This window comes from Tachyglossus aculeatus, chromosome 7, assembly GCF_015852505.1.
Source record: "Tachyglossus aculeatus isolate mTacAcu1 chromosome 7, mTacAcu1.pri, whole genome shotgun sequence".
NCBI classification, from domain to species: domain Eukaryota; kingdom Metazoa; phylum Chordata; class Mammalia; order Monotremata; family Tachyglossidae; genus Tachyglossus; species Tachyglossus aculeatus.
Genome location: NC_052072.1, coordinates 27,226,625 through 27,251,816, shown reverse-complemented (window position 1 = coordinate 27,251,816; position 25,192 = coordinate 27,226,625). Strand labels below are relative to the sequence as shown.

Here is a 25,192-nt window from a genome sequence, read left to right as displayed (position 1 = left end):
ACTTGTACATATCTATTCTATTTATTTTATTTTGTTAGTATGTTTGGTTTTGTTCTCTGTCTCCCCTTTCTAGACTGTGAGCCCACTGTTGGGTAGGGACTGTCTCTATATGTTGCCAACTTGGACTTCCCAAGCACTTAGTACAGTGCTCTGCACACAGTAAGCGCTCAATAAATACAATTGATTGATTGATTGATTGATTGCTCACTGTGCCCTGATTTCATCTATTATGCTGCCAAGCCTTGCCCACATCCTCCCCCGGTCTAGAATTCCCTCCCCCTCCATATACACAGACTACAACTTTCCCCATCTCCGAAGCCTTATTAAAGTCCACCTCCTCCAAGAGGCCTTCCCCAATTAAGCCTTCCTTTCTCCGACTTCCTCTCCCTTCTGTGTTGTCTATGCATTAGGATCCGTTCCCTTTGGGCATCTGATATTCTTCTAGACTGTGAGCCCACTGTTGGGTAGAGACCGTCTCTATATGTTGCCAACTTGGAGTTCCCAAGCGCTTAATACAGTGCTCTGCACACAGTAAGTGCTCAATAAATACAATTGAATGAATGAATGAATGAATATTCACCCCACCCTCAGCCCCAAAGAACTTATGTACATATGCACAAATTATATATTTATATTAATGTCTGTCTCCCTCTCAAGACTGTAAACTCATTGTGGGCAGGGAACGTATGGAGCTACTCTGTTGAATTCTAATCTCCCAAGCACTTAGTCCAGTTTTCTGGGCTCAGTAAGTGTTCAATAAATACCATTTTTTTTAACGGCATTTGTTAAGCACCCACTATGTGCCAGGAACTGTACTACGTGCTGGGATTGATACAAACTAATCAGGTTGGACACAGTCCATATGTCACATGGGGCTCCCAGTCTTAATCCCCATTTTACGGGTGAGGTAATTAAGGCACAGAGAAGTTAAATGATTTTCCCAAGGTCACACAGCAGACAAGTGGAGGAACAGGGATTAGAACCCGGGTACTTCTGACTCCCTGAAGCTCATTCTGTATCCAGAGGTCATGGGAGTCAGAGGTCATGGGTCTAATCCCGGCTCCGCCACTTGTCGGCTGTGTGACCTTGGGCAAATCAATCAATCAATCAATCGTATTTATTGAGCGCTTACTGTGTGCAGAGCACTGTACTAAGCGCTTGGGAAGTACAAGTTGGCAACATATAGAGACAGTCCCTACCCAACAGTGGGCTCACAGTCTAAAAGACTGCACTTCTCTGTGCTTCGGTTCTCGCTTCTGTAACATGGGGATTGAGACTGTGAGCCCCACGTGGGACAGGGACCTTGTCCAACTGATTTGATTGTATCCACCACAGCGCTTAGTACAGTGTCTGATATAGTAATCACTTAACAAATACCATTAATATTATTATTATTATTATTGATTGGTTGATCAAAGTGCTTTGGGGGTAGATTTATAGGCATAAGTGGTGCAGAAGGGAGGTAGAATAGGGTAGGAAAGTAGAAGGGTGGAGATAGTGAAGCAACGTGGCTCAGTGGAAAGAGCACGGGCTTTGGAGTCAGAGGACATGGGTTCAAATCCCGGCTTTGCCACTTGTCAGCTGTATGACTTTGGGCAAGTCATTTCACTTCTCTGGGCCTCAGTTACCTCATCTGTAAAATGGGGATTAAGGCTGTGAGCCCCACATGGGACAACCTGATCACCTTGTAACCTCCCCAGCGCTTAGAACAGTGCTTTGCACATAGTAAGCACTTAATAAATGCCATCATTATTATTATTTTTGTTATAGTCCAATTACCGAGGATGCACTGCTCCTTCGTTCAGGATGCCCAGGGGCAACCTCAGGTGGAACGGTTCTGATACAAATCCAAAGTATCTGGGGAAAACTGAGGGAGGAAACAGCAGGTTAAACAACTTCCCTGTTGGGAAGAGAGTCTATGATGCGGTGCAGCCCTATCAAGTTTTGGGCTATCACGTCTCCCTACAGAGGACAGACTGGACACAGAACAGCTGCCGGTGAGTCAGCTCCTTCCATCATCAGCTGAGCCCTCGGCGATGAAGAGCACTCCACCCACAAGCCAAAGGGTAACTCCGAACCTCAGCCTTGGCACAGTGACTCTCACCAGCGAGAACAAAGATGGGTGAGTTTGGAATTTGATGATCCCATGCCCACTTGTTTATCCCACCACAAATAACGATAATAATAATATTTGTTAAGCGCATTGTTCTAAGCCCTGGGATAGACACAAGGTAATCAGGTTGGACACAGTCCCTGTCCCACATAGGGATCACAGTCTTAATCCCCATTTTACAGATGAGGGAAATGAGGCACAGAGAAGTTAAGGGACTTGCCCAAGGTCACCCAGCACACAAGGGGTGGGGCCGGGACTAGAACTCACGTCCTCTGACTCCCAAATCCACGATCTTGCCACTAGAGCAGGAATTAGCCCTGGTTGGGCTCTTGGGGAAACTAACCCTGGATCAGTTCCCTCAGTGAATTCTGCCTGCGTTCTATGTGCTTGGAGTCATTTGCTTAGGGATGATGGATTATTATTATGATCGTAATAATGATGATGATAAATTTGTTAAGAGCTTCCTATGTGTCTAGCACTGTACTGTTCTACCTGATTAATTTGTACCTACTCCGGTGCTTAAAACAGTACTTGGCACATAGTAAGTGCTTCACAAGTACTATCATTATTATTATTATTCATTCATTCATTCAATCGTATTGAGTGCTTACTGTGTGCAGAGCACTGTACTAAGCGCTTGGGAAGTACAAGTTGGCAACATATAGAGACGGTCCTTACCCAACAGCAGGCTCAAAGTCTAGAAGGGGGAGACAGAACACAAAACAAAACATATTAACAAAATAAAATAAATAGAATAGTAAATATGTACAAGTAAAATAAGCTTTTTTAATGGTATGTAATAATAATAATAATAATAATAATGGTGGTATTTGTTAATCGCTTACTATGTGCAAAGCCCTGTTTTAAGCGCTTGGGGAGATACAAGGTGATCAGGTTGTCCCACGTGGGGCTCACAGTCTTCATCCCCATTTTACAGATGAGGGAACTGAGGCACAGAGAAGTTAAGTGGCTTGCCCAAGGTCACACAGCTGACAAGTGGCAGAGCTGGGATTAAACCCATGACCTCTGAAGGAAGAGCTGGGATTAAGCCCACGCTGGGATTAAGCCCATGCTCTTTTCACTGAGCCACGCTGCTTCCCCATGTATTAAGCGCTTACTACGGGCCAGGCACTGTACTAAGCTCTGGGGTAGATACAAGCTAATCAGGTTGGAAACACCCCCTGTCCTACATGATTCAAGTAGGAGGAGAGGCATCGAATCCCCATTTTACAGATGAGGAAACAGAGGCACATGGAAGCTATGGGACTTGACCAAGGTCACACAGCAGGCAACTGGCCGAGCTGGGATTAGAACCCAGGTCCTCTGACTCCCAGTCCTGTGATCTTTCCACCAGGCCACACTGCTCCTCAATGAATCAATCAATCAATCAATCAATTGTATTTATTGAGCACTTACTGTGTGCAGAGCACTGTACTAAGCGCTTGGGAAGTACAAGCTGGCAACATATAGAGACAGTCCCTACCCAACAGTGGGCTCACAGTCTAGAAGGGGGAGACAGAGAACAAAACCAAACATACTAACAAAATAAAATAAATAGAACAGACAGGTACAAGTAAAATAAATAAATAAATAAATAGAGTAATTAATGACTGCATTTTTTTAATGGTATATGTTAAGCGCCAGGCACTGTTCTAAGCGACAGGGCAGATACAAGCTAGTCAGGATGGACACAGTCCACGTCTCACATGGAGCTCACAGTCTTAATTCCCATTTTACAGATCATCATCATCGTCAATTGTATTTATTGAGCGCTTACTATGTGCAGAGCACTGTGCTAAGCGCTTGGGAAGTACAAATTGGCAACATATAGAGACAGTCCCTACCCAACAGTGGGCTCACAGTCTAAAAGGGGGAGACAGAGAACAAAACCAAACATACTAACAAAATAAAATAAATAGAATAGCTATGTACAAGTAAAATAAATAAATAAATAAATAGAGTAATAAATATGTACAAACATATATACATATATACAGGTGCTGTGGGGAAGGGAAGGAGGTAAGATGGGGGGGTGGAGAGGGAGACGAGGGGGAGAGGAAGGAAGGGGCTCAGTCTGGGAAGGCCTCCTGGAGGAGGTGAGCTCTCAGGAGGGCCTTGAAGGGAGGAAGAGAGCGAGCTTGGCGGAGGGGCAGAGGGAGGGCATTCCAGGCCCGGGGGGTGACGTGGGCCAGGGGTCGATGGCGGGACAGGCGAGAACGAGGTACGGTGAGGAGGTAAGCGGCGGAGGAGTGGAGGGTGTGGGCTGGGTTGGAGAAGGAGAGAAGGGAGGTGAGGTAGGAGGGAGCGAGGTGATGGACAGCCTTGAAGCCCAGGGTGAGGAGTTTCTGCCTGATGCGCAGATTGATTGGTAGCCACTGGAGATTTTTGAGGAGGGGAGTAATATGCCCAGAGCGTTTCTGGACAAAGATAATCCGGGCAGCAGCATGAAGTATGGATTGAAGTGAAGAGAGACACGAGGATGGGAGATCAGAGAGAAGGCTGATGCAGTAATGCAGACGGGATAGGATGAGAGCTTGAATGAGCAGGGTAGCAGTTTGGATGGAGAGGAAAGGGCGGATCTTGGCAATGTTGTGGAGCTGAGACCGGCAGATGAGATAATTTAGGCACAGAGAAGTGAAGTGACTTGCCCAAGGTCACGCAACAGACAAAAATAATAATAATGATGGCATTTATTAAGCGCTTACTATGTGCCAAGCACTGTTCTAAGCGCTGGGGAGGTTACAAGGTGATCAGGTTGTTCCACGGGGGCTCACAGTCTTAATCCCCATTTTACAGATGAGGCAACTGAGGCACAGAGAAGTTAAATGACTTGCCCAAAGTCACACAGCTGACAAGTAGTGGAGCCGGGATTAGAACCCAGGTCCTTCTGATTCGCAGGCTTATGTTCTATCCACTGGGCCATGCTGCTTCTCATGGTCTTTTTTTAAAAGGGAGGTGGCTATATGTAGTGAGGAACAGATTTGCAGTTCTGCTTGGGAGCAGGGGAATGAATGGAAGGACTGCCAATGCCACTCGCTTGACCTTGGCCAAGTCACTTAACTTCTCAGTACCTCAGATTCCTCATCTGTAAAATGGGGATTCAATGCCTGTTCACTCATTCATTCAGTCGTATTTATTGAGCTCTTACTGTGTGCAGAGCACTGTACTAAGCGCTTGGAAAGTACACTTCAACAACAGAGACCATCCCTGTCCATAACGGGCTCACAGTCTAGAAGCGGGAAGACAGACATCAAAACAGTAAACGGGCATCTATAGCATCAGTAAAAATAAATAGAATTAGAGATATATATCAATATAAAATATAATATAATATAATATATAATATAATATAATATATAATATAAGACATTATATAGAATATAATAGAATGGAATAATATGATGTAATAATGTATATTTATATTAATGCCTGTTTTACTTGTTCTGATGTATATATACACATATACATATATATGTGTGTATATATATACATCAGAACAAGTAAAACATATATATGTTTTATGTTTATATGTGTGTATATATACACACACACATATATATACATATATGTGTGTGTCTATATACACACATATATATACATATATGTGTGTATATATACATATGTTTGTGTTTTATGTTTATATGTGTGTGTATGTATATATATATATATATATATGTGTACATATATATATATATATATATATATATATACATCAGAACAAGTAAAACAGGCATTAATATAAATAGAATTGTTCTCCCTTCTCCATAGCCTGTGATCCTCATGTGGGACATGGATTGTGTCCGACCTGATCATTCTGTATATATCCCAGCACTAAGTAAAGTGCTTGGTACATAGTAAGCAATTAACAAATACCACAGTTCCTATTATTATTATTATCATTATTACCAATTAGTGATATTGAATGCTTACTATATGCAGAGCACTGGACTAAGCACTTGGGAAAGTACAACAGAATTAGCAGATACGTTCCCTGTCCATACCGAGCTTATCATTCTTGAGGTCCTCCCCCTAACTTGAAGATCTGGTGACACACCGGAGAGGATCTCCATGAGGGATGGGCAGGTTTGACTGGGATCTCATCTACCATGTCTGTTGCGTCATATCTTCTCAAGCGCTCAGTACAGTGCTCTGCACTCAGTAAGCACTCAATAAATACCAGCGAATCACTGACTCTGTTTTTGGGGTGGTTGGTAGTGGGGGAACTGTTTCTCCTCTCAGGTTTAAAGACCAGACCAGCATCCTGTATTCAATAGTTGCTGGGTTGCTGGCCTTCCTCCTGGTCATTGCTGTTCTTTGCATCCTGTGGATCTGGAACAGGCGGAAAAAACGTGAGTCGGGCCTCCGTTCGTTGTCAAAATGTCCGGAAAATCAATCAATCAATCAATTGTATTTATTGAGCACTTACGGTGTGCAGAGCACTGTACTAAGCGCTTGGGAAGTACAAGTTGGCAACATCCAACAGTGGGCTCGTAGTCTAAAAGCCACCCGACCCCAGCCCCTTTCTCCCCAGAGTCCTTCCGCTCCTGCTGGATGGGTTTGGCCGACTGGGAATCCTCTCGGTGGGGTTGGCGGGAGTGTCCCCGGGACCCTGGATCCCAGTGGTCCTGGCCTAACGTTGCCTCATCCTCCAGGAGGGAAACCGGTTAGTCTCCGTCCCGGTCTCAGGGTTGGGGACGGCGATCTCTCCGTGACGCTCACCACACCCTCCGAACTTACAGAGCAAGTGCCCTACCTTCGCGTCACCGTCCTCCCCATGGTGTCCTTGACCCGGTCCAGACACCGAGCGAAGAACGTCTACGGGCTCCTTCCCCGGAGGATTGAGAGAAGGGGTATGTAGCTCTCGAGCATCTTGGGGTTGGGGGATAGGGTCCCCATTCCATCCCTCCGGCTGTTCTTTCTCCTTGGCTTTAGGAACTCTGGCTAGGATGATTCAGGCCAGGTTCCAGACACAGACACAGACACACACACACACACCCCACCCCGGAGACCTGCAAGAGCAGAGATTGCGAATTTTTTAATGGTATCTGTTAAACATTTACTAATGACGGCATCTAATAAGCTCTTACTATGTACAAAGCACTGTTCTGAACGCTGGGGAGGTTACAAGGTGATCAGGTTGTCTCACAGGGGGCTCACAGTCTTCATCCCCCTTTTACAGACGAGGTAACTGAGGCCCAGAGAAGTGAAGTGACCTGCCCAAAGTCACACAGCTGACAATGGGCAGAACTGGGATTTGAACCCATGACCTCTGACTCCAAAGCCCGGGCTCTTTCTACTGGGCCACGCTGCTTAATGACGGTGTTTGTTAAGCATTTATTATGTGCAGAACGCTATTATAAGCACTGGATTTCTATGTACTATGTGCCAGACGCTGCACTAAGCACTGGGGTAGATACAAGCTAATCAGGCTGGACAATGTCCATGTCCTACATGGGGCGCACAGTCTTAACCCCCATTTTATAGATTCGGTAACTGAGGCATGGAAAAGTTATTGTTATTTTTAGTAGTAGTAGTTATAATTATAATAATAATAATAATAATAATAATAGTAATCGTGGCATTTGTTAAGAACTTAGTACGTGCCAGGCACTGTAATAATAATAACAGTAATTATGGCATTTACTAAGCACTTACGATGTGCAGAGCACTGTTCTAAGTGCTGGGGAGGTTACAAGGCGATCAGGTTGTCCCACGAGGGGCTCACAGCCTTAATCCCCATTTTACAGATGAGGTAACAGGCACAGAGAAGTTAAGTGACTTGCCCAGAGTCACACAGCTGGCATTGGCAGATCCGGGATTTGAACCCATGACCTCTGACTCCAAAGCCCGGGCTCTTTCTACTGGGCCGCACTGCTTCTCTAGGTACTGTGTGCCAGACACTGTACTAAGCACTGGGGTAGATACAAGCTAATCAGTCTGGACAATGTCCATGTCCTACATGGGGCTCACAGTCTTAACCCCCATTTTATAGATGCGGTAACTGAGGCATGGAAAAGTTATTATTATTTTTAGTAGTAGTAATAATAATAATAATAGTATTCATGGCATTTGTTAAGCACTTTGTACATGCCAGGCACTGTACTAAGCACTGGGGTGGATACAGGCAAATCGGGTTGGACACAGTCCCTGTCCCACATGGGGCTCACAGTCTTAATCCCCATTTTACAGATGAGATAACTGAGGCCCAGAGAAGTGAAGTGACTTCCCAAGACAAGTGGAGGAGCTGGGATTCGAACCCAGGTCTTTCTGATTCCCAGGCCTGTACTCTATCCACTAGGCCAACCTGCCCAAGGTCACACAGCAGGCAAGAGTCCAATCTGATTATCATGGATCTACCCCAGTGCTTAGAACAGTGTCTGGCGTGTAGTAAGTGCTTAGCAAATGCCATTTTAAAAAAGTGGCAGAGGTGCAATGAGAACCCAAGTCCTCTGATTCCCAGGACAGGGCTCTTTCTACTAGACCATGCTGGAAAAAATGCATTATCTTTCCAAGTCTGCCCTCACTCCCCCTTATTGGTCCACTGCTTTTTTCTTCTCTCTCTCCCTTGGGCACAATGACTCCTCTGTCAAGAGCAATAATAATAATGGCATTTGTTAAGCGCTTACAACAAATGTTCCTACCCAACAACGGGCTCACAGTCTAGAAGGGGGAGACAGACAACAAAACAAAACACGTGGACAGGTGTCAAGTAAATAACTATTCTATTTATTTTATTTTGTTAATAGGTTTGGTTTTGTTCTCTGTCTCCCCCTTTTAGACTGTGAGCCCACTGTTGGGTAGGGACTGTCTCTATATGTTGCCAACTTGGACTTCCCAAGCGCTTAGTACAGTGCTTTGCACACAGTAAGCGCTCACTAAATACGATTGATTGATTGATTGATCAGGATAAAAATTAGTAAAGCTAGATGCACATCATTGACAATAGATAGAATAGTAAATATGTATAATAGTCATAATCAGTACCTAATTAAATGTACATTTAAAGTCCCTTGGAAAACAGGAAGATACAACCAGAGCTCAACTGAGGAGATCAGAGAGGGAAGCGAGGACCAGTGCTTTGCAAAGCACTGTTCTAAGCGCTGGGGAGGATACAAGGTGATCAGGTTGTCCCATGTGGGGCTCACAGTCTTCATCCCCATTTTACAGATGAGGTAACTGAGGCAGAGAGAATCAATCAATCGCATTTATTGAGCGCTTACTGTGTGCAGAGCACTGTACTAAGTGCTTGGGAAGTCCAAGTTGGCAACATATAGAGACGGTCCCTACCCAACAGTGGGCTCACAGTCTAGAAGGGGGAGACAGAACAAAACCAAACATATTAACAAAATAAAATAAATAGAATAGATATGTACAAGTAAAATAAATAAATAAATAGAGTAATAAATACGTACAAACATATATACAAGTGACTTGCCCAAAGTCACCCAGCTGACAGTTGGCGGTGCCTGGATTTGAACCCACGACCTCTGACTCCCAAGCCCGGGCTCTTTTAGACTGTGAGCCCACTGTTGGGTAGGGACTGTCTCTATATGTTGCCAACTTGTACTTCCCAAGCGCTCAGTACAGTGCTCTGCACACAGTAAGCGCTCAATAAATATGATTGATTGATTGATTGATTTCCACTGAGCCACGCTGCTTCTGCATTCTTCTTATTACCTATTTAGCACTCTGCTCTCTTGTACATCGGGGGCATCTGGTGGCATCGAAGGAAGTTTAGTCTTGAGCTTTAAAATGTACTTTTCCCTTTGGATCTTAGGAAAAACATAAAAGGCAGTATCTCCACGGGGTCGCAACATAACAAAGTCATACTAAACTCTGAAGAGTTCCAGGATTTGTTCAGCACTTTTGAGGTATCGAGCCCTGTGCTGAACGCTTGGGAAGGTACAAGATAGTCAATTCTTCCCAAGCGCTTAGTACAGCGCTCTGCACACAGTAAGCGTTCAATCAGTACGATTGAATGAATGAATTCAGGAACTACATGAACTCATAGGGAGGTTTAGAGGGAGCCCGATGTCTGACCCCATTTTATAGACGAGGAAACGGAAGCCCCGGAAAGGTTAGGTAGGTGCCCAAAGTCACCCAGCCGGCTAGAGGCAGAGCAGGAATTAGAACTCGGGTCTCCTGATTTCCAATCCCTTTGTTCCTTCCACTAGGACAGGCTGCTTGGGACCATTATTCCTCTAGATAAGAAATATTTGTGCATATAGCTTTAATTCTGTTTGTTCTGACGATTTTGACACCTGTCTACACGTTTTGTTTTGTTGTCTGTCTCCCCCTTCTAGACTGTGAGCCCGTTGTTGGGTAGGGACCGTATCTATATGTTGACAACTTGTACTTCCCAAGTGCTTAGTGCAGTGCTCTGCACACAGTAAGCGCTCAATAAATACGATTGAATGATTGCATGAATTCTTTTCCTCCCTCTCCAAATGAATCCATTCTGCCCAGCCCTTAGGGAGTCTGAATCAGCTCCAGAGAGTCTTGGAAACAACCAAAGCTTCCTCTGGTGCTGACCTTCTCACTGTGCCTCCACCTCTCCTGTCTCACCTCTGAACCCCTGCCCACATCCTCCCTCCTCAAATCCGCCCAGCAATCACTCTTGCCAGCTTCAGAGCCCTACTGAAGGCTCACCTCCTCCAAGAAGCCTTCCCAGACTAAGCCCCCCTTTTCCTCAGCTCCCCCTCCCTTCCGCATCACCTCAACCTGCTCCCTTTTCTCTCCCCTGCCGCCCCATGGCACTTACGTATCGATGTATGGATCTATAATTCCATTTATTTACATTCATTCATTCATTCATTCAATCGTATTTATTGAGCGCTTACTGTGTGCAGAGCACTGTACGAAGCGCTTGGGAAGTCCAAGTTGGCAACATCTATTAACATTAACATCTATTAACATCTATTAGCATTAATAAATGCCATTATTATTATTATTATTATCTAGAGACGGTCCCTACCCAACAGCGGGCTCACAGTCTAGAAGGGGGCGACAGAATCAATCAATCGTATTTAATCAATCAATCGCATTTATTGAGCGCTTATTGTGTGCAGAGCACTGTACTAAGCACTTGGGAAGTACAAGTTGGCAACATATAGAGACAGTCCCTACCCAACAGTGGGCTCACAGTCTACCACATGGGGCACTCAGTCTCAATCCCCATTTTACAGATGAGGTAACTGAGGCCCAAAGAAGTGAAGTGACTTGCCCGAGGTCACACAGCAGAGAAGTAGCGGAGCTGGGATTCGAACCCATGACCCTGATCAGACTCCCAAGCCCATGCTCTTACCACTAGGCCTTGCTGCTTGTCATTCATTCATTCATTCAATCGTATTTATTGAGCGCTTCCTGTGTGCAGAGCACTGTACTAAGCGCTTGGGAAGTACAAAACAAAACATATTAACAAAATAAAATAGATAGAATACGTACAAATAAAATAGAGTAATAAATAGGTACAGACATATACATATGTGCAGGTGCTGTGGGGAGGGGAAGGAGGTGAGCCTGTGAGCCCACTGTTGGGTAGGGACTGTCTCTATATGTTGCCAATTTGTACTTCCCAAGTGCTTAGTACAGTGCTCTGCACACAGTAAGTGCTCAATAAATACGATTGATGATGATGATGATGAGGTATGGGGGGGATGGGGAGGGCGGATTTGGCGGATTTTTTGGGAAGATTGGAGGAGGGCGGGCATTCAGGGTCAGAGGTAGGATGTGGGCCAGGGGTCGACGGTGGGACAGGAGAGACACGGTGAGAAGGTTATCATCATCAATCGTATTTATTGAGCGCTAACTATGTACAGAGAACTGTACTAAGTGCTTGGAAAGTACAAATTGGCAACATATAGAGACAGTCCCTACCCAACAGTGGGCTCACAGTCTAAAAGGGTTAGCGGCAGAAGAGCGGAGTGTGCGGGCTGGGAGTGTGCCAAGCACTGAACGAAGCGCTGGGAACTAGACCTAGCTGAGCACCTATCTCGCCCCGGGGAACAGGACACCCTGATCCACATAAGCAGGTAGAAGGGAGTGGGTGGTTGGACGTGGGGACTTGGATCCTACTTATTCTTCCCTGGGCCCAGTCAGAGAAGATTCATCATCATCATCATCATCATCATCAATCGCATTTATTGAGCGCTTACTATGTGCAGAGCACTGTACTAAGCGCTTGGGAAGTACAAATTGGCAACAAATAGATACAGTCCCTACCCGACAGTGGGCTCACAGTCTAAAAGGGGGAGACAGAGAACAAAACCAAACATACTAACAAAATAAAATAAATAAAATAGATATATACAAATAAAATAAATAAATAAATAGAGTAAAAAATATGTACAAACATATATACATATATATAGGTGCTGTGGGGAAGGGAAGGAGGTAAGAGGGGGAGATGGAGAGGGGGATGAGGGGGAGAGGAAGGAAGGGGCTCAGTCTGGGAAGGCCTCCTGGAGGAGGTGAGCTCTCAGCGGGGCCTTGAAGGGAGGAAGAGAGCTAGCTTGGCGGATGGGCAGAGGGAGGGCATTACAGGCCCGGGGGATGACGTGGGCCGGGGGTCAATGGCGGGACAGGCGAGAGCGAGGTACGGTGAGGAGATCAGCGGTAAAATGTGGTTAATAATAATAATAATGGCATTCATCCACACTGAGAGGCAGAGTGTCTTTATCCATTGATGCCTGTTTATTTCTTTTGATGTCTGCCTCCCCCCCTTCTAGACTGTGAGCCCGTTGTGGGCAGGGATTATTTCTATTTGTTGCTGTATTGTATTTTCCAAGTGCTTACACAGTAAGTGCTCAGCGTGGCTCAGCGGAAAGAGCCCGGGCTTTGGAGTCATCATCATCATCAATCGTATTTATCGAGCGCTTACTGTGCGCAGAGCACTGTACTAAGCGCTTGGGAAGTACAAGTTGGCAACATATAGAGACAGTCCCTACCCAACAGTGGGCTCACAGTCTAAAAGTCAGAGGTCAGAGTCAGAGGTCATGCATTCAAATCCCGGCTCTGCCAATTGGCAGCCATGTGACTTTGGGCAAGTCACTTCGCTTCTCTGTGCCTCAGTTACCCCATCTGTAAAATGGGGACTAAGACTGCGAGCCCCAAGTGAGACAACCTGCTCACCTTGTAACCTCCCCAGTGCTTAGAACAGTGCTTGGCACATAGTCAGCGCTTAATAAATGCCGTCATTATTAATAAGTACGACTGAATGAACAAATGAACCAATTAATGAATCACTCAATGGTATTTTTTCAGGGCTTACTATTTATAGAGTAACAATAATAATAATAATAATAATACTGGCATTTGTTAAGCGCTTACTATGTGCAGAGCACTGTTCTAAGTGCTGGAGGGGATACAAGGTGATCAAGTTGCCCCACGTGGGGCTCACAGTCTTAATCCCCATTTTACAGGTGAGGTAACTGAGGCTCAGAGAAATTAAGTGACTTGCCCAAGGTCACACAGCAGATGTGTGGCGGAGTCGGAATTCGAACCCATGACCTCTGACTCTAAAGCCAGTGCTCTTTCCACTGAGCCACGCTGCTTCTCGTACTAAGCACTTGGAAGATTGCAATAGAATTGATAGACAAGATCCCTGCCCTCAAGGGGTTTCCAGTCTAGAAAGGAGTTTCCTTTGTTCCATTGGCTTGAGATCATTCTGGGGGTATCGGGATGAACCAGAGTCCAAACCTGGGAGGATAACAATAGTGGGAGGTGGCGGGGAGATGGGGAGATTTTCTTTGCTGGGAATCTACTACAGTGAACCCCCCCGAGTCCTGAGAGGGAATTTTGGGCTGAATCGGATTAGTCCCAGGGCCTCAGGGTGGGAAAGATGAGCCACAGTTTTAGCCACTTACTGCTTCTGCCTCCCTGAGACTCAATCAATGAATCAGTGGTATTTATGAGACAACTTCATCACCTTGTAACCTCCCCAGCGCTTAGAACAGTGCTTTGCACATAGTAGGCGCTTAACAAATGCCATCATCATTATTATTATTGTGACTTACTCCCATTATTCACCCCCCTTCCCCGCCCCACAGCACTTACATACCTATCTGTAATTTTATTTATTCATATTAATGCCTGTCTCCCCCTCTAGACTGTAAGCTTGTTGTGGGCAGGGAATGTGCCTGTTGTATTGCTATACTGTACTCTCCCAAGGGCTTAGTGCAGTGCTCTCCACACAGTAAACTCTCAATAAATAAGACTGATTGACTGATGGAGCAGAGCATAATTATAAAAAATAGTTTACAGACACGAACTCTCCATCCCTCCCATCTTACCTCCTTCCCTTCCCCACAGCACCTGTATATATGTATATATGTTTGTACATATTTATTACTCTATTTATTTATTTATCTTGTACATAACTATTCTATTTATTTTATTTTGTTAGTATGTTTGGTTTTGTTCTCCGTCTCCGCCTTCTAGACTGTGAGCCCACTGTTGGGTAGGGACTGTCTCTATACGTTGCCAACTTGGACTTCCCAAGCGCTTAGTACAGTGCTCTGCACACAGTAAGTGCTCAATAAATACGATTGATTGATTGATTGATTGATTGATTGAACTCAACCTCTCTCCTTCAGGCTCAGCTTGAGTCAGGGGTGCCCAGTTCTGAACAGGTTCTACTCAGAGCTGACCCAGCCCCCAAGAACAATGGCAGAAGCTGAGCTCCGATATCGGTTTCCCCCAAAATGCCGAGCTCTGATACGGGTTCCCCCCCAAAAAATTAACCAAGAAATGACAGCCCAGTGGCCTTTGGTCTTTCAGAGCTCCATTCTCATCACATCTCATGCCCCCCAGCGCTTAGAACAGTGCTTTGCACATAGTAAGCACTTAACAAATGCCAACATTATTATTATTATTATTAAGTAGGGGCTCGGTAAATACTACTGAATTGAGCGAATCTCATTCCACTGTCTCTTTCAGGCCTCCCCCCGCCACGGAATAACCGTGTTTTCAGCACCGAGAGCCTTATTTCTGGAAATTCAGAAAGTCGGGTCTCTGACCACATGGTAAGATTCTGGCTGAGGGAAGATTCTCTTGGGAGAAATTGGGTTTGCAGCAGAGTGGATGGAATCCCGGCCTGGAAGTTCATTCAGTCGTGTTTATTGAGAGCTTACTGTGTGCAGAGCACTGTACTAAGTGCTTGGGAAAGTGGGATACAACGATAAACAATGACATTCCCTGCCCAAAATGAGCTCAGAAGACTTGGGTGCTAATCCCAGACTGAGCGCCCTCCTTCCTCTCCCCCTCCTCCCCCTCTCCATCCCCCCCACCTTATAATAATAATAATAATAATAATAATAATGACGGTACTTGTTAAGCGCTTACTATGTGCAAAGCACTGTTCTAAGTGCTGGGGAGGTTACAAGGTGATCAGGTTGTCGCACGGGGGGTTCACAATCTTCATCCCCATTTGACAGATGAGGGAACCAAGGCCCGGCCTTACCTTCTTCCCTTCCCCACAACACCTGTATATATGTATATATGTTTGTACGGATTTATTACTCTATTTATTTTACTTGTACATTTTTATTCTACTTATTTTATTTCGTTAATACGTTTTGTTTTGTTCTCTTTCTCCCCCTTCTAGACTGTGAGCCCACTGTTGGGTAGGGACCGTCTCTATATGTTGCCAACTTGTACTTCCCAAGCACTTAGTACAGTGCTCTGCACACAGTAAGCGCTCAATAAATACGATTGAATGAATAATCCCAGATAGGCCACTGATTTCCTGAGTGAAAATGACAAATTACTTGATTTCTGTGGGCCTCTACTTCCCCACCTGAAGAGAGATCATCTTTACCACACTCTGCTTTTCAGGGATAGGGTGAAAGTGTTTGGAGCTCTTTGAAAGACAAGCTTCTTACTCTTCTTCTTCTCAATCAATCATTCAGTGGTGTTTATTGAGTGCTTACTCTATGCAGAGCACTGTATTAAGCAGTTGGGGGAGCAAAATAGGGTCAGTAGACACAATCTCCGACCTCCGTTCATTCATTCATTCATTCAATCGTATTTATTGAGCGCTTACTGTGTGCAGAGCACTGTACTAAGCACTTGGGAAGTCCAAGTTGGTAACATATAGAGACGGTCCCTACCCAACAGTGGGCTCACAGTCTAGATCTTACAATCTAGGAGGGGAGACAGACACTAACATAAATTACATGTCTTGTCTTGTGCCGTGGAGTCGTCCCCGACCCATAGCGATGCCATGGACGCATCTCTCCCAGAACGCCCCACGTTCATCTGCAATCGTTCTGGTAGAGTATCCATAGAGTTTTCTTGGTTAAAATATGGAAATAATTTACAACGCTTAGAACAGGGCTTTGCACATAGTAAGCGCTTAACAAATACTATCATTATTATTATTATTTATCGCTGCCTCCTTCCGTGCAGTAACTTACATGTAGGGGAATAAATTTCAGATAGAGTTTTTGGATTATTTAATAATAATAATATTGTGGATCTTGTTAAGTCCTTGCTATGTGCCAAAGCGCTGTACTGTTATTAGTTTGGACACAGTCCCTGTCCCACGTGGGACTCACAGTCTTAATCCCTATTTTACAGATGAGGAAACTGAGGCCCAGAGAAGTGTAGTGACTTGCCCAAGGTCACATGGCAGACAAGCAGCCGAGCTGAGATTAGAACCCACGTCCTCTGAGTCCCAAGCCCGTGCTCTTGTCACTAGGCCCTGCTGCTTCTCTTAAATGCCTACTTAAATGCCTATTTTCTTAATGATGTGCATCTAGCTTTATTTCTATTTATTCTGATGACTTGACACCTGTCCACATGTTTTGTTTTGTTGTTTGTCTCCCCCTTCTAGACTGTGAGCCCGCTGTTGGGTACGGATCATCTCTATATGTTGCCAACTTGTACTTCCCAAGCGTTTAGTACAGTGCTCTGCACACAGTAAGCGCTCAATAAATACGATTGAATGAATGAATGAATACTGCTTGCAGAGCACTGAACTAAGGCCTGGCCTAAGATCATCAGGTCTCACATGGGGCTCACAGTCTAAGTAGGAGGGAGAACAGATATTGAACCCTCATTCTGCAGATGAGGGAACTGAGGCACAGAGAAATTAAGTGACTTGCTCAAAGTCACACAGCAGGTAAATGACGGGGCTGGCAACCCAGGTCCTCTGACTAGTGGATAGGACACTGGCCTGGGCTCCTCTACTTGCCTGCTGTGTAAACTCGAGCGGGTCACTTAACGAACAGATTTATTATTCTATTTATTTTACTTGTGCATATTTACTATTCAATTGATTTTATTTTGTTAATATGTGTTGTTTTGTTGTCTGTCTCCCCCTTCTAGACTGTGAGCCCGCTATTGGGTAGGGACCATCTCTATATGCTACCAACTTGTACTTCCCAAGCGCTTAGTCAGCGCTTAGAACAGTGCTTTGCACATAGTAAGCGCTTAACAAATACCATCATTATTATTATTATTATTATTATAATCTGCAGAAAGTAAGCGCTCAGTAAATACGATTGAATGAATGAATGAACGAACGGAGCCTGGTGAATCTCCTGAGTTCCTACCCAGATCTGACCTTTGTCCCTCCCAAACTACAGCTCCCAGGACGGGGCAGGCCTCTCCACCTCCACAGAGCCTGGATCCACCATGGAGGAGGCGAGGTCGGCGTCTACGATAACATCCCCGCCCCAAACGACTATGAAAACACCCTCCCCATCATCGTTGATGACAACGACGATGTCAACAGCCAGGCCTCGGCGGAGAGCATGAGCCTCTCCTCGGGGGACTCGAGAGATTACGTTAATGTCCCAGCTGCGGGAGATGGAGATGAGATCCCAGCTGGGACGAGCTCCTCGTCCCCGCCAAATCAGCCCGGCTCTCCAGAATCCCGTTGCGTGAGTCGACAGGTAGGGGAGAGCGAAGGGAACCGTGGAGATGTCGAAGATTATGTCAATAGTTGGTGGTCTCTGAGGCTGAAAGATCCTGACCGACACGAGGACGGGAATGGATCTTCTGAGACCTCCGAGGACTACGTCAATGTGCCGGGCCCCGCAGGTGAGGGGGACGGCCAGGGGAGGAAGTTACAGGATTTGGGGGGCTTTGAGGATGCTCTTGAGGACCCCCAGCTACGGACAGAGGAAGGATCAGTGTCCCAAGATTCAGACAGCGTGGATTACGTGAATGTCCCCACCCTGGAGGGCAGTGAAGACCCTCAGGCGGAGGCTGAAGAGGTGCAATGGCAGGAGTCTGAGGATTATGTGAACGTGCCACCTGAGGGTGACACTAAACATGTGCCTGATGCCAAGGACTTGCCTGTTGAGCAGGAGTCCAATTTACCAGGCCCGAGGACAGTGTGAGGCGGCAACGGCAGTTGCGACAACAGCACTGGCTGGGGGTCTCCCAGTGGTCAGTGGCAAATGCGGTTTGGACTCGATTGCCGCCGGGCACAAATTCTGAGATCAATCAATCAATCGTATTTATTGAGCACTTACTGTGTGCAGAGCACTGGACTAAGCGCTTGGGAAGTACAAGTTGGCAACATATAGAGACAGTCCCTACCCAACAGTGGGCTCACAGTCTAAAAGAGGTGAGAAAGGAGTGCTGAAACTCTGGGACGCATGCTGAGCAACTGTTTCTAAAGTAACTGCCAGGGAAAAGGATTGATGGAGGGAGGGGATGAACCTCATCGTATCTGGAGCTGATCCATGCAGGGAAAGAGGATGGCTTGTGTGGGAGTGATCTGAGAATGGGATCGGGGAAGCACCAAAGGAGAGGTTTTTTGGGGTTTTGTTGTTTCATTTTGTTCGAATGGTACTTATTAAGTGTTTACTCTGTGCCAGCCACTGTACTAAGCGCTAGAATAGATACAAGATAATCAGGTCGGACCCAGTTTTTGTCCCTCAAAGGGCTCAAGCTCTAAGACAGAGGGAGAATAGACATTTAATTCCCATTTTCCAGAAGAAGTAACTGAAGCTCAGAGAAGTTACGTGGCTTGCCCGAGGTCAAACAGCAAATAGTGGCGGAGCTGGAATTAGAACCCAGGTCCTTTGGTTTCTAGACCCATGCTCTTCTTACTAGGCCAAGCTAAGGTCCCGCCAAACACCCTGAACAACATCCCTACCCAGAAGAAACCAAAAAGGAAGAGAGAAGAAGCAACTCTGTTGTCAATATTCCCTTTCCTGAGAGCTGGAAAGTGAGAGTCCAATCTGGTGGCTGGACTGTTCCGGAGGGTCTAGGATCCACCTGCGAAGAACAGTTATTTCATCTGTTAAATGTGGAACTAGAGTCTCGCTTGGGACAATAATTTTCAATCAATCAATCAATTGTATTTAGTGAGCACTTACTGTGTGCAGAGCACTGTACTAAGTGTTCGGTAGAGTACAACATAACAGAGTCAGTAGACAAGTTCTCTGCCCACACTTTTATATCCTTTTATCCCCCTGCTTGTAAAGCTCCCCTCTTCTAACTGTACTTAAGCAGACTATTTGGAGGTTCAGTATAATGTGTTATTTTCATCCCACACTAAATGCAGTTTTTAGCATTATATTCCCTTTATATTCTGTAGATCATTTTTTTCAGGAGTGAAATGGCTTTAGACCTACTCTGGACACCTGTGGCAAAAGAATTTCTGAGAATACCTTTATCCATATTTTTTCAAGAGCTTTTTAATGGGATGGAGGGTGAAAGTGATGCTAATTTAACCCGACGTTTGCTGCTGTTCTAGTTTCTGGTGATAAAATAAAAGATTTAAATCATTGTTAGGCCTCTTCAAAAATCCTTCCAGGGTGCCTTACAGTGAAGAGAAGGGAAAACTGAAGGAAACAGCATTGTTTTGGTTGCACTCTGGAGAAGAGAGGCAGTGCACTCCTTCTCCCAAGGGGAAATGGGTGAAAATTGCAGAGAAATTTTCCCATTTAGGATCAGGGAAGGGGGTGGTCTTTGGAGGTAGAGAGAGAAACAAAATTTCTGTAGTCCAGCTAGAGGATTATAGAGGTATATAAGCCAATATTCCTGACCAGACACACATGGAGGTGGGACACACACACACAAACACAGACTCTGTCTAAGTAGAATCTTGGCATTAAAGAGAATTGCTGAAATTGTGGGTTTGCTGTTCTTTGAACTAGGCTGAGCAAAGTGTGTATCTTGGATCCAGTATTCATCTGTGATGAGCATCTTGGCATCTTGAGGAAAGGGTGAAGTGTTTTTAGGCCAATTAGATTCAACCCTGGGAGAAGGGGATAGAGAGTGTGTCATTGACTGGAATGGGACTGAGGAAGAACACTGAAAATCCAGAATATTCATAAATATAGAAAAATTAACCAGCGGGGCCATTTTTCTTCTTGTTCACAAAGAGTTTTCCAGTCCCCTGTGCCTGACTTCCTGCTCACACGTCTCTAGTGGATGCTTTCACCTCCACTCTCCCTAACTGGGACAATCAGGAGCTGGCATGTCTCTTCTCAGAGTTTTAGGGAGTCACAATCAAGCAAGGATGTGTGCTGTCAGTGTGGGAGAGTTGTAGTGATGGGTGAATGTACCCCATGAGGACTGGGAAGAGGGAAAAAAGAAGCTGCCATGGCTGTCGGAATGGTCCACTTTCCTCAGAAATCTAACGGACCATTTTAGGAATTTTGGTATTCATCTGTTGAGTCAGAATGCCCAACCCAGCCACTTGAAGGATCTCTTCTATTCTTCCTGACCTGGCTGACTCCTGCTTCCTGCTATTTTGAGGTGAGTCACCTTCATCGGCTATGAGGTGCAGCTATTCGGAAATATCAGCAAGAAGTAGTGTGTCCTAGTGAATAGAGCAGGGTCCTGGAAGTCATAAAGACCTGGATTCTAATTCCTGCTCCGCCACTTATCTACTATGTGACCCTGGACAAGTCACTTCGCTTCTCCGTGCCTGGGTTCCCTCATCTGTAAAATGGAGATTAATAATAATAATGGCATTGTAAGCCCCATTCATTCATTCAGTCATACTTATTGAGCGCTTACTGTGTGCAGGGCACTGTACTAAGCGCTTAAAATGTACAGTTCAGCAACAAATAGAGACAATCCCTGCCCACAACGGGCTCATAGTCTAGAAGGGGGGAGACAGGCAGCAAAAACAAGTAAACAGGCATCAATAGCATCAATATAAATAAATAGAATTATAAATATGCACATATATACACAAGTGCAGAGGGAGTAGAGCAAAGGGAGAGAGTCTTGGTGATGGGGAGGAGAGGGGGAGCAAAGAAAAAGGGGGGCTTAGTCTGGGACCGTCTCTATATGTTGCCAACTTTGAGTTCCCAAGCGCTTAGTACAGTGCTCTGCACACAGTAAGTGCTCAATAAATACAATTGAATGAATGAATGAATGAATGGGAAGGCCTCCTGGAGGAGGTGAGCCTTCAGTAGGGCTTTGAAGCGGGGGGAGTGTGACGTCCCCATGACTCCATGTGGGACATGGGCTGTGTCCAACCTGGTTAGTTTGTATCTACCCCAGTGTTTAATCAGGTGCTTAGCACATAGTAAGTGCTTAACAAAGCGATAAAAAAATAGCTCTCTGTCAGAGTGTCTTCATGGATCCATCAGCCCAATGGGTGCCCAATTTATAGACGTGCTCTGCGGAGCCGGGGTTTAGTTACTTGTGACATGACCCGGCTCCAAAGCCAGATCACAGGTGAAAGGCCCCTTCTGAAAGGAAAACCCTATGAAAGAAGCAGGCCCAGAGACTGTTTTCTCAGAAGGAAGCTCAGGCATCGTCTCACAATCAATCATTAATTCATTCAATTGTATTTATTGAGTGCTTATTGTGTGGAGAGGACTGTATTAAGCGCTTGGGAAGTACAAGCTGGCAGCATATAGAGACGGTCCCTACCCAACAGCGGGTTCACAGTCTAGAAGGGACTGCGGAGACAGACAACAAAACAAAACATATTAACAAAATAAAATAAATAGAATAAATATGTACAAGTAAAATAAATAAATATAGAGAGTAATAAATATGTACAAACATATATACATACATATACAGGTGCTGTGGGGAGGGGAAGGAAGTAAGGTGGGGGGATGGGGAGGGGGAGGAGGGGGAGAGGAAGGAGGGGACTCAGTGTGGGAAGGCCTCCTGGAGGAGGTGAGCTCTCAGTAGGGCTTTGAAGGGAGGAAGAGAGCTAGCTTGGCGGATGTGTGGAGGGAGGGCATTCCAGGCCAGGGGGATGATGTGGGCCGGGGGTCGACGGCGGGACAGGCGAGAATGAGGCCCAGTGAGGAGGTAAGCGGTGGCAGAGGAGCGGAGGGTGCGGGCTGGGCTGGAGAAGGACAGAAGGGAGGTGAGGGAGGAGGGGGCGAGGGGAAGGACAGCCTTACTGAACCCTTCCTGTGTGCAGAGCACTGTACTAAGCGCTTGAGAGAGTACAATATATCACTATAACAGAGTTGGTAGACATGTTCTCCCCCCCTTCAAAGTCTTATTGAAGGCACATCTCCTCCAAGAGACCCTCCCCGACTAAGCTCGCCTTTCCTCTTCTCCCACTCCCCTCTGCGCTGCCTTGTCGTGCTCCCTTTACTCATCCCCCCTTCCAGCCCCAAAGCACTTGGGTAAATAACTGTAATTTTATTTATTTCTATTAATATATGTCTCCCCCCACAGACTGTAAATTCATTGTGGTAGGGAATGTATCTACTGCACGGGGAAGCAGCGTGGCTCAGTGGAAAGCGCATGGGCTTTGGAGTCAGAGTTCATGGGTTCAAATCCTGGCTCCGCCAATTGTCAGCTGTGTGAATTTGGGCAAGTCACTTCACTTCTCTGGGCCTCAGTTACCTCATCTGTAAAATGGGGATTAAGACTGTGAGCCCCCCGTGGGACAACCTGATCGCCTTGTAACCTTCCCAGCGCTTAGAACAGTGCTTTGCACATAGTAAGTGCTTAATAAATGCCATTATTATTATTATTGATTGATTGATTGGAATTGAGCAAGTCTAGGAGCTCCACCTTCCTTCCATTCCCAACTTTACCTCCTCTGCTGCTTGTCATTTGAAAGATAGCCCCACCTCATCATCTTCTGCCCAGCTTTTAGTCAGCCTGCAGTGCAGAGAAGATGGGCACTTGGCAGGGCACAGAAGCAATGACTACTAAAGGAGAGGCCCGTGGTATGAAGAAGCAGTGTGGCTCAGTGGAAAGAGCCCGGGCTTTGGAGTCAGAGGTCATGGGTTCAAATCCCAGCTCCTCTAATTGTCAGCTGTGTGACTTTGGGCTTAACTTCACTGTGCCTCAGTGACCTCATCTGTAAAATGGGGATTAAGATTGTGAGCCCCCCGTGGGACAACCTGATCACCTTGCAACCTCCCCAGTGCTTAGAACAGTCCTTGGCACATAGTAAGCGCTTACTAAATGCCATAAAAAAAAGGAGGGTTTCTGCCTCTGATCCTGCAGCCTGTGGGTTAACCGCTTCCCTGCTCTTCTGTCTCTCCACTGTCTGAAAATAGGGATAATTATACTTTGCAGCTACTGCTTTCAACAGGAGGCTGCAGAGTTCCATCTTTAAAGTCTCTGTGCCCTGGAGGGAAAGGTCTGTGTGCTTGCCATTGCCATAATTGGTCATGAGAGTTAAATCTCAGGATTACCGAGGACTGAGGAACGAAGTTGAGCATCTCTCAAACCCCCGGTCCTCCTGTCTCCCCCATCTCTTTCCCCTAATGACTTGGCTTTGTTGAGAACAGAAGTAGCAGACAATCATCTGCTACAGTGCTATCCTCATGTTACCTTCCGAACTCCTAAAGGGCAGGGAGTCTTCAAGTTGCCCAGTCAGTCCTTGATTTGCACCTTGTTACTTTTCACGAATGACACCTTGTTACTTTTCACGAATGACCGTTTTGATGTTTCTAAATTAACGCCCACACACCAGTTTTGAGTTTGCCAGCCTAGCTTCTTTCCTGGTACTCGCTCTGCTAATGGCCGGCAGTTCTGGAGGTAAGATGGTTATGTCCGCTCTCTCCAAAATGCCCCGCCACTTGGTGCTGAGGTGAACCCATCCCCTTCCCTCCCCTGCTCAGCTTTAAATGTTTTCCACTCCTGTGTGGCTCAGGGGATAAAGCCCGGGCCCGGGGTCAAAGGACCTGGATTCTGATTCTGGCTATGTGACTTGTCAGCATTGTGGCCTTGGGCAAGTCGCTTCACTTCTCTGTGCTTCGGTTACCACATTTCTAAAATGGGGATTAAGACTGTGAGCCCCATGTGGGACAAGGGACTGTGTCCAACCTGATTATTTTGTATCTGCCCCAGTGCTTAGTACAGTGCCTGGCACATAGTAAGTGCTCAACACATACCATAAAAAAAATTATTGAGCCTGGAGGCTTCTCTTCCTTTGCAAGCCCAGACATGTCCCTAACAAGCGCTTAGTAGAGTGCTCTGCACACAGTAAGTGCTCAATAAATACGATTGAATGAATCCCCTCCCCCACCATGAAGAGAACTCATTCCCTTGGAGAATTCATTCACTCCCATGGCTTCAACTAATAATAATAATAATAATGGTATTTATTAAGTGCTTACTATGTGCAAAGCACTGTTCTAAGTGCTGGGGAGGTTACAAGGTGATCAGGTTGCCCCATGGGGGTGCTCACAGTCTTAATCCCCATTTTACAGATGGGGTAACTGAGGCCCAGAGAAGTGAAGTGACTTGCCCAAAGTCACACAGCTGACAATTGGCAGAGCCGGGGTTTGAACCCGTGACTTCTGACTCCAAAGCCCATGCTCTTTCCACTGAGCCATGCTGCTTCTCTAACCATCTCTATGCACATGATACCCAGATCTACATCTCCTCCCCTGATCTCTCTCCCTCTATCCAGGCTCGCATCTCCTCCTGCCTTCAAGACATTTCTACTTGGATGTCCTCCCGTCACCTCAGACTTAACATGCCCAAAACAGAGCTCCTTATCTTCCCACCCAAACTCTGTCCTCTTCCGGACTTTCCCATCACTGTAGGCATCCTTCCCGTATCACAAGCCCGTAACCTTGGCGTGATCCTTGACTCCTCTCTTTCATTTCAACCCACATATTCAGTCCATCACCAAATCCTGCCAGTCCCTTTTTTTTAAAGCATTTATTA

The 25,192-nt window shown here is 45.8% G+C and overlaps 1 protein-coding gene across 1 annotated transcript; it reads left to right on the top strand.

Moving 5' to 3' along the window:
* The first annotated feature begins 1,918 nt into the window (after positions 1-1,918).
* On the top strand, positions 1,919-24,111 carry LAX1 (lymphocyte transmembrane adaptor 1). Its single transcript, XM_038748770.1, is given in 7 exon segments — positions 1,919-1,962; positions 1,964-2,122; positions 6,329-6,462; positions 6,766-6,963; positions 15,050-15,135; positions 17,701-18,455; positions 23,991-24,111. Coding segments are annotated over 7 exon segments (1,497 nt in total).
* Positions 24,112-25,192: the final 1,081 nt, after the last annotated feature.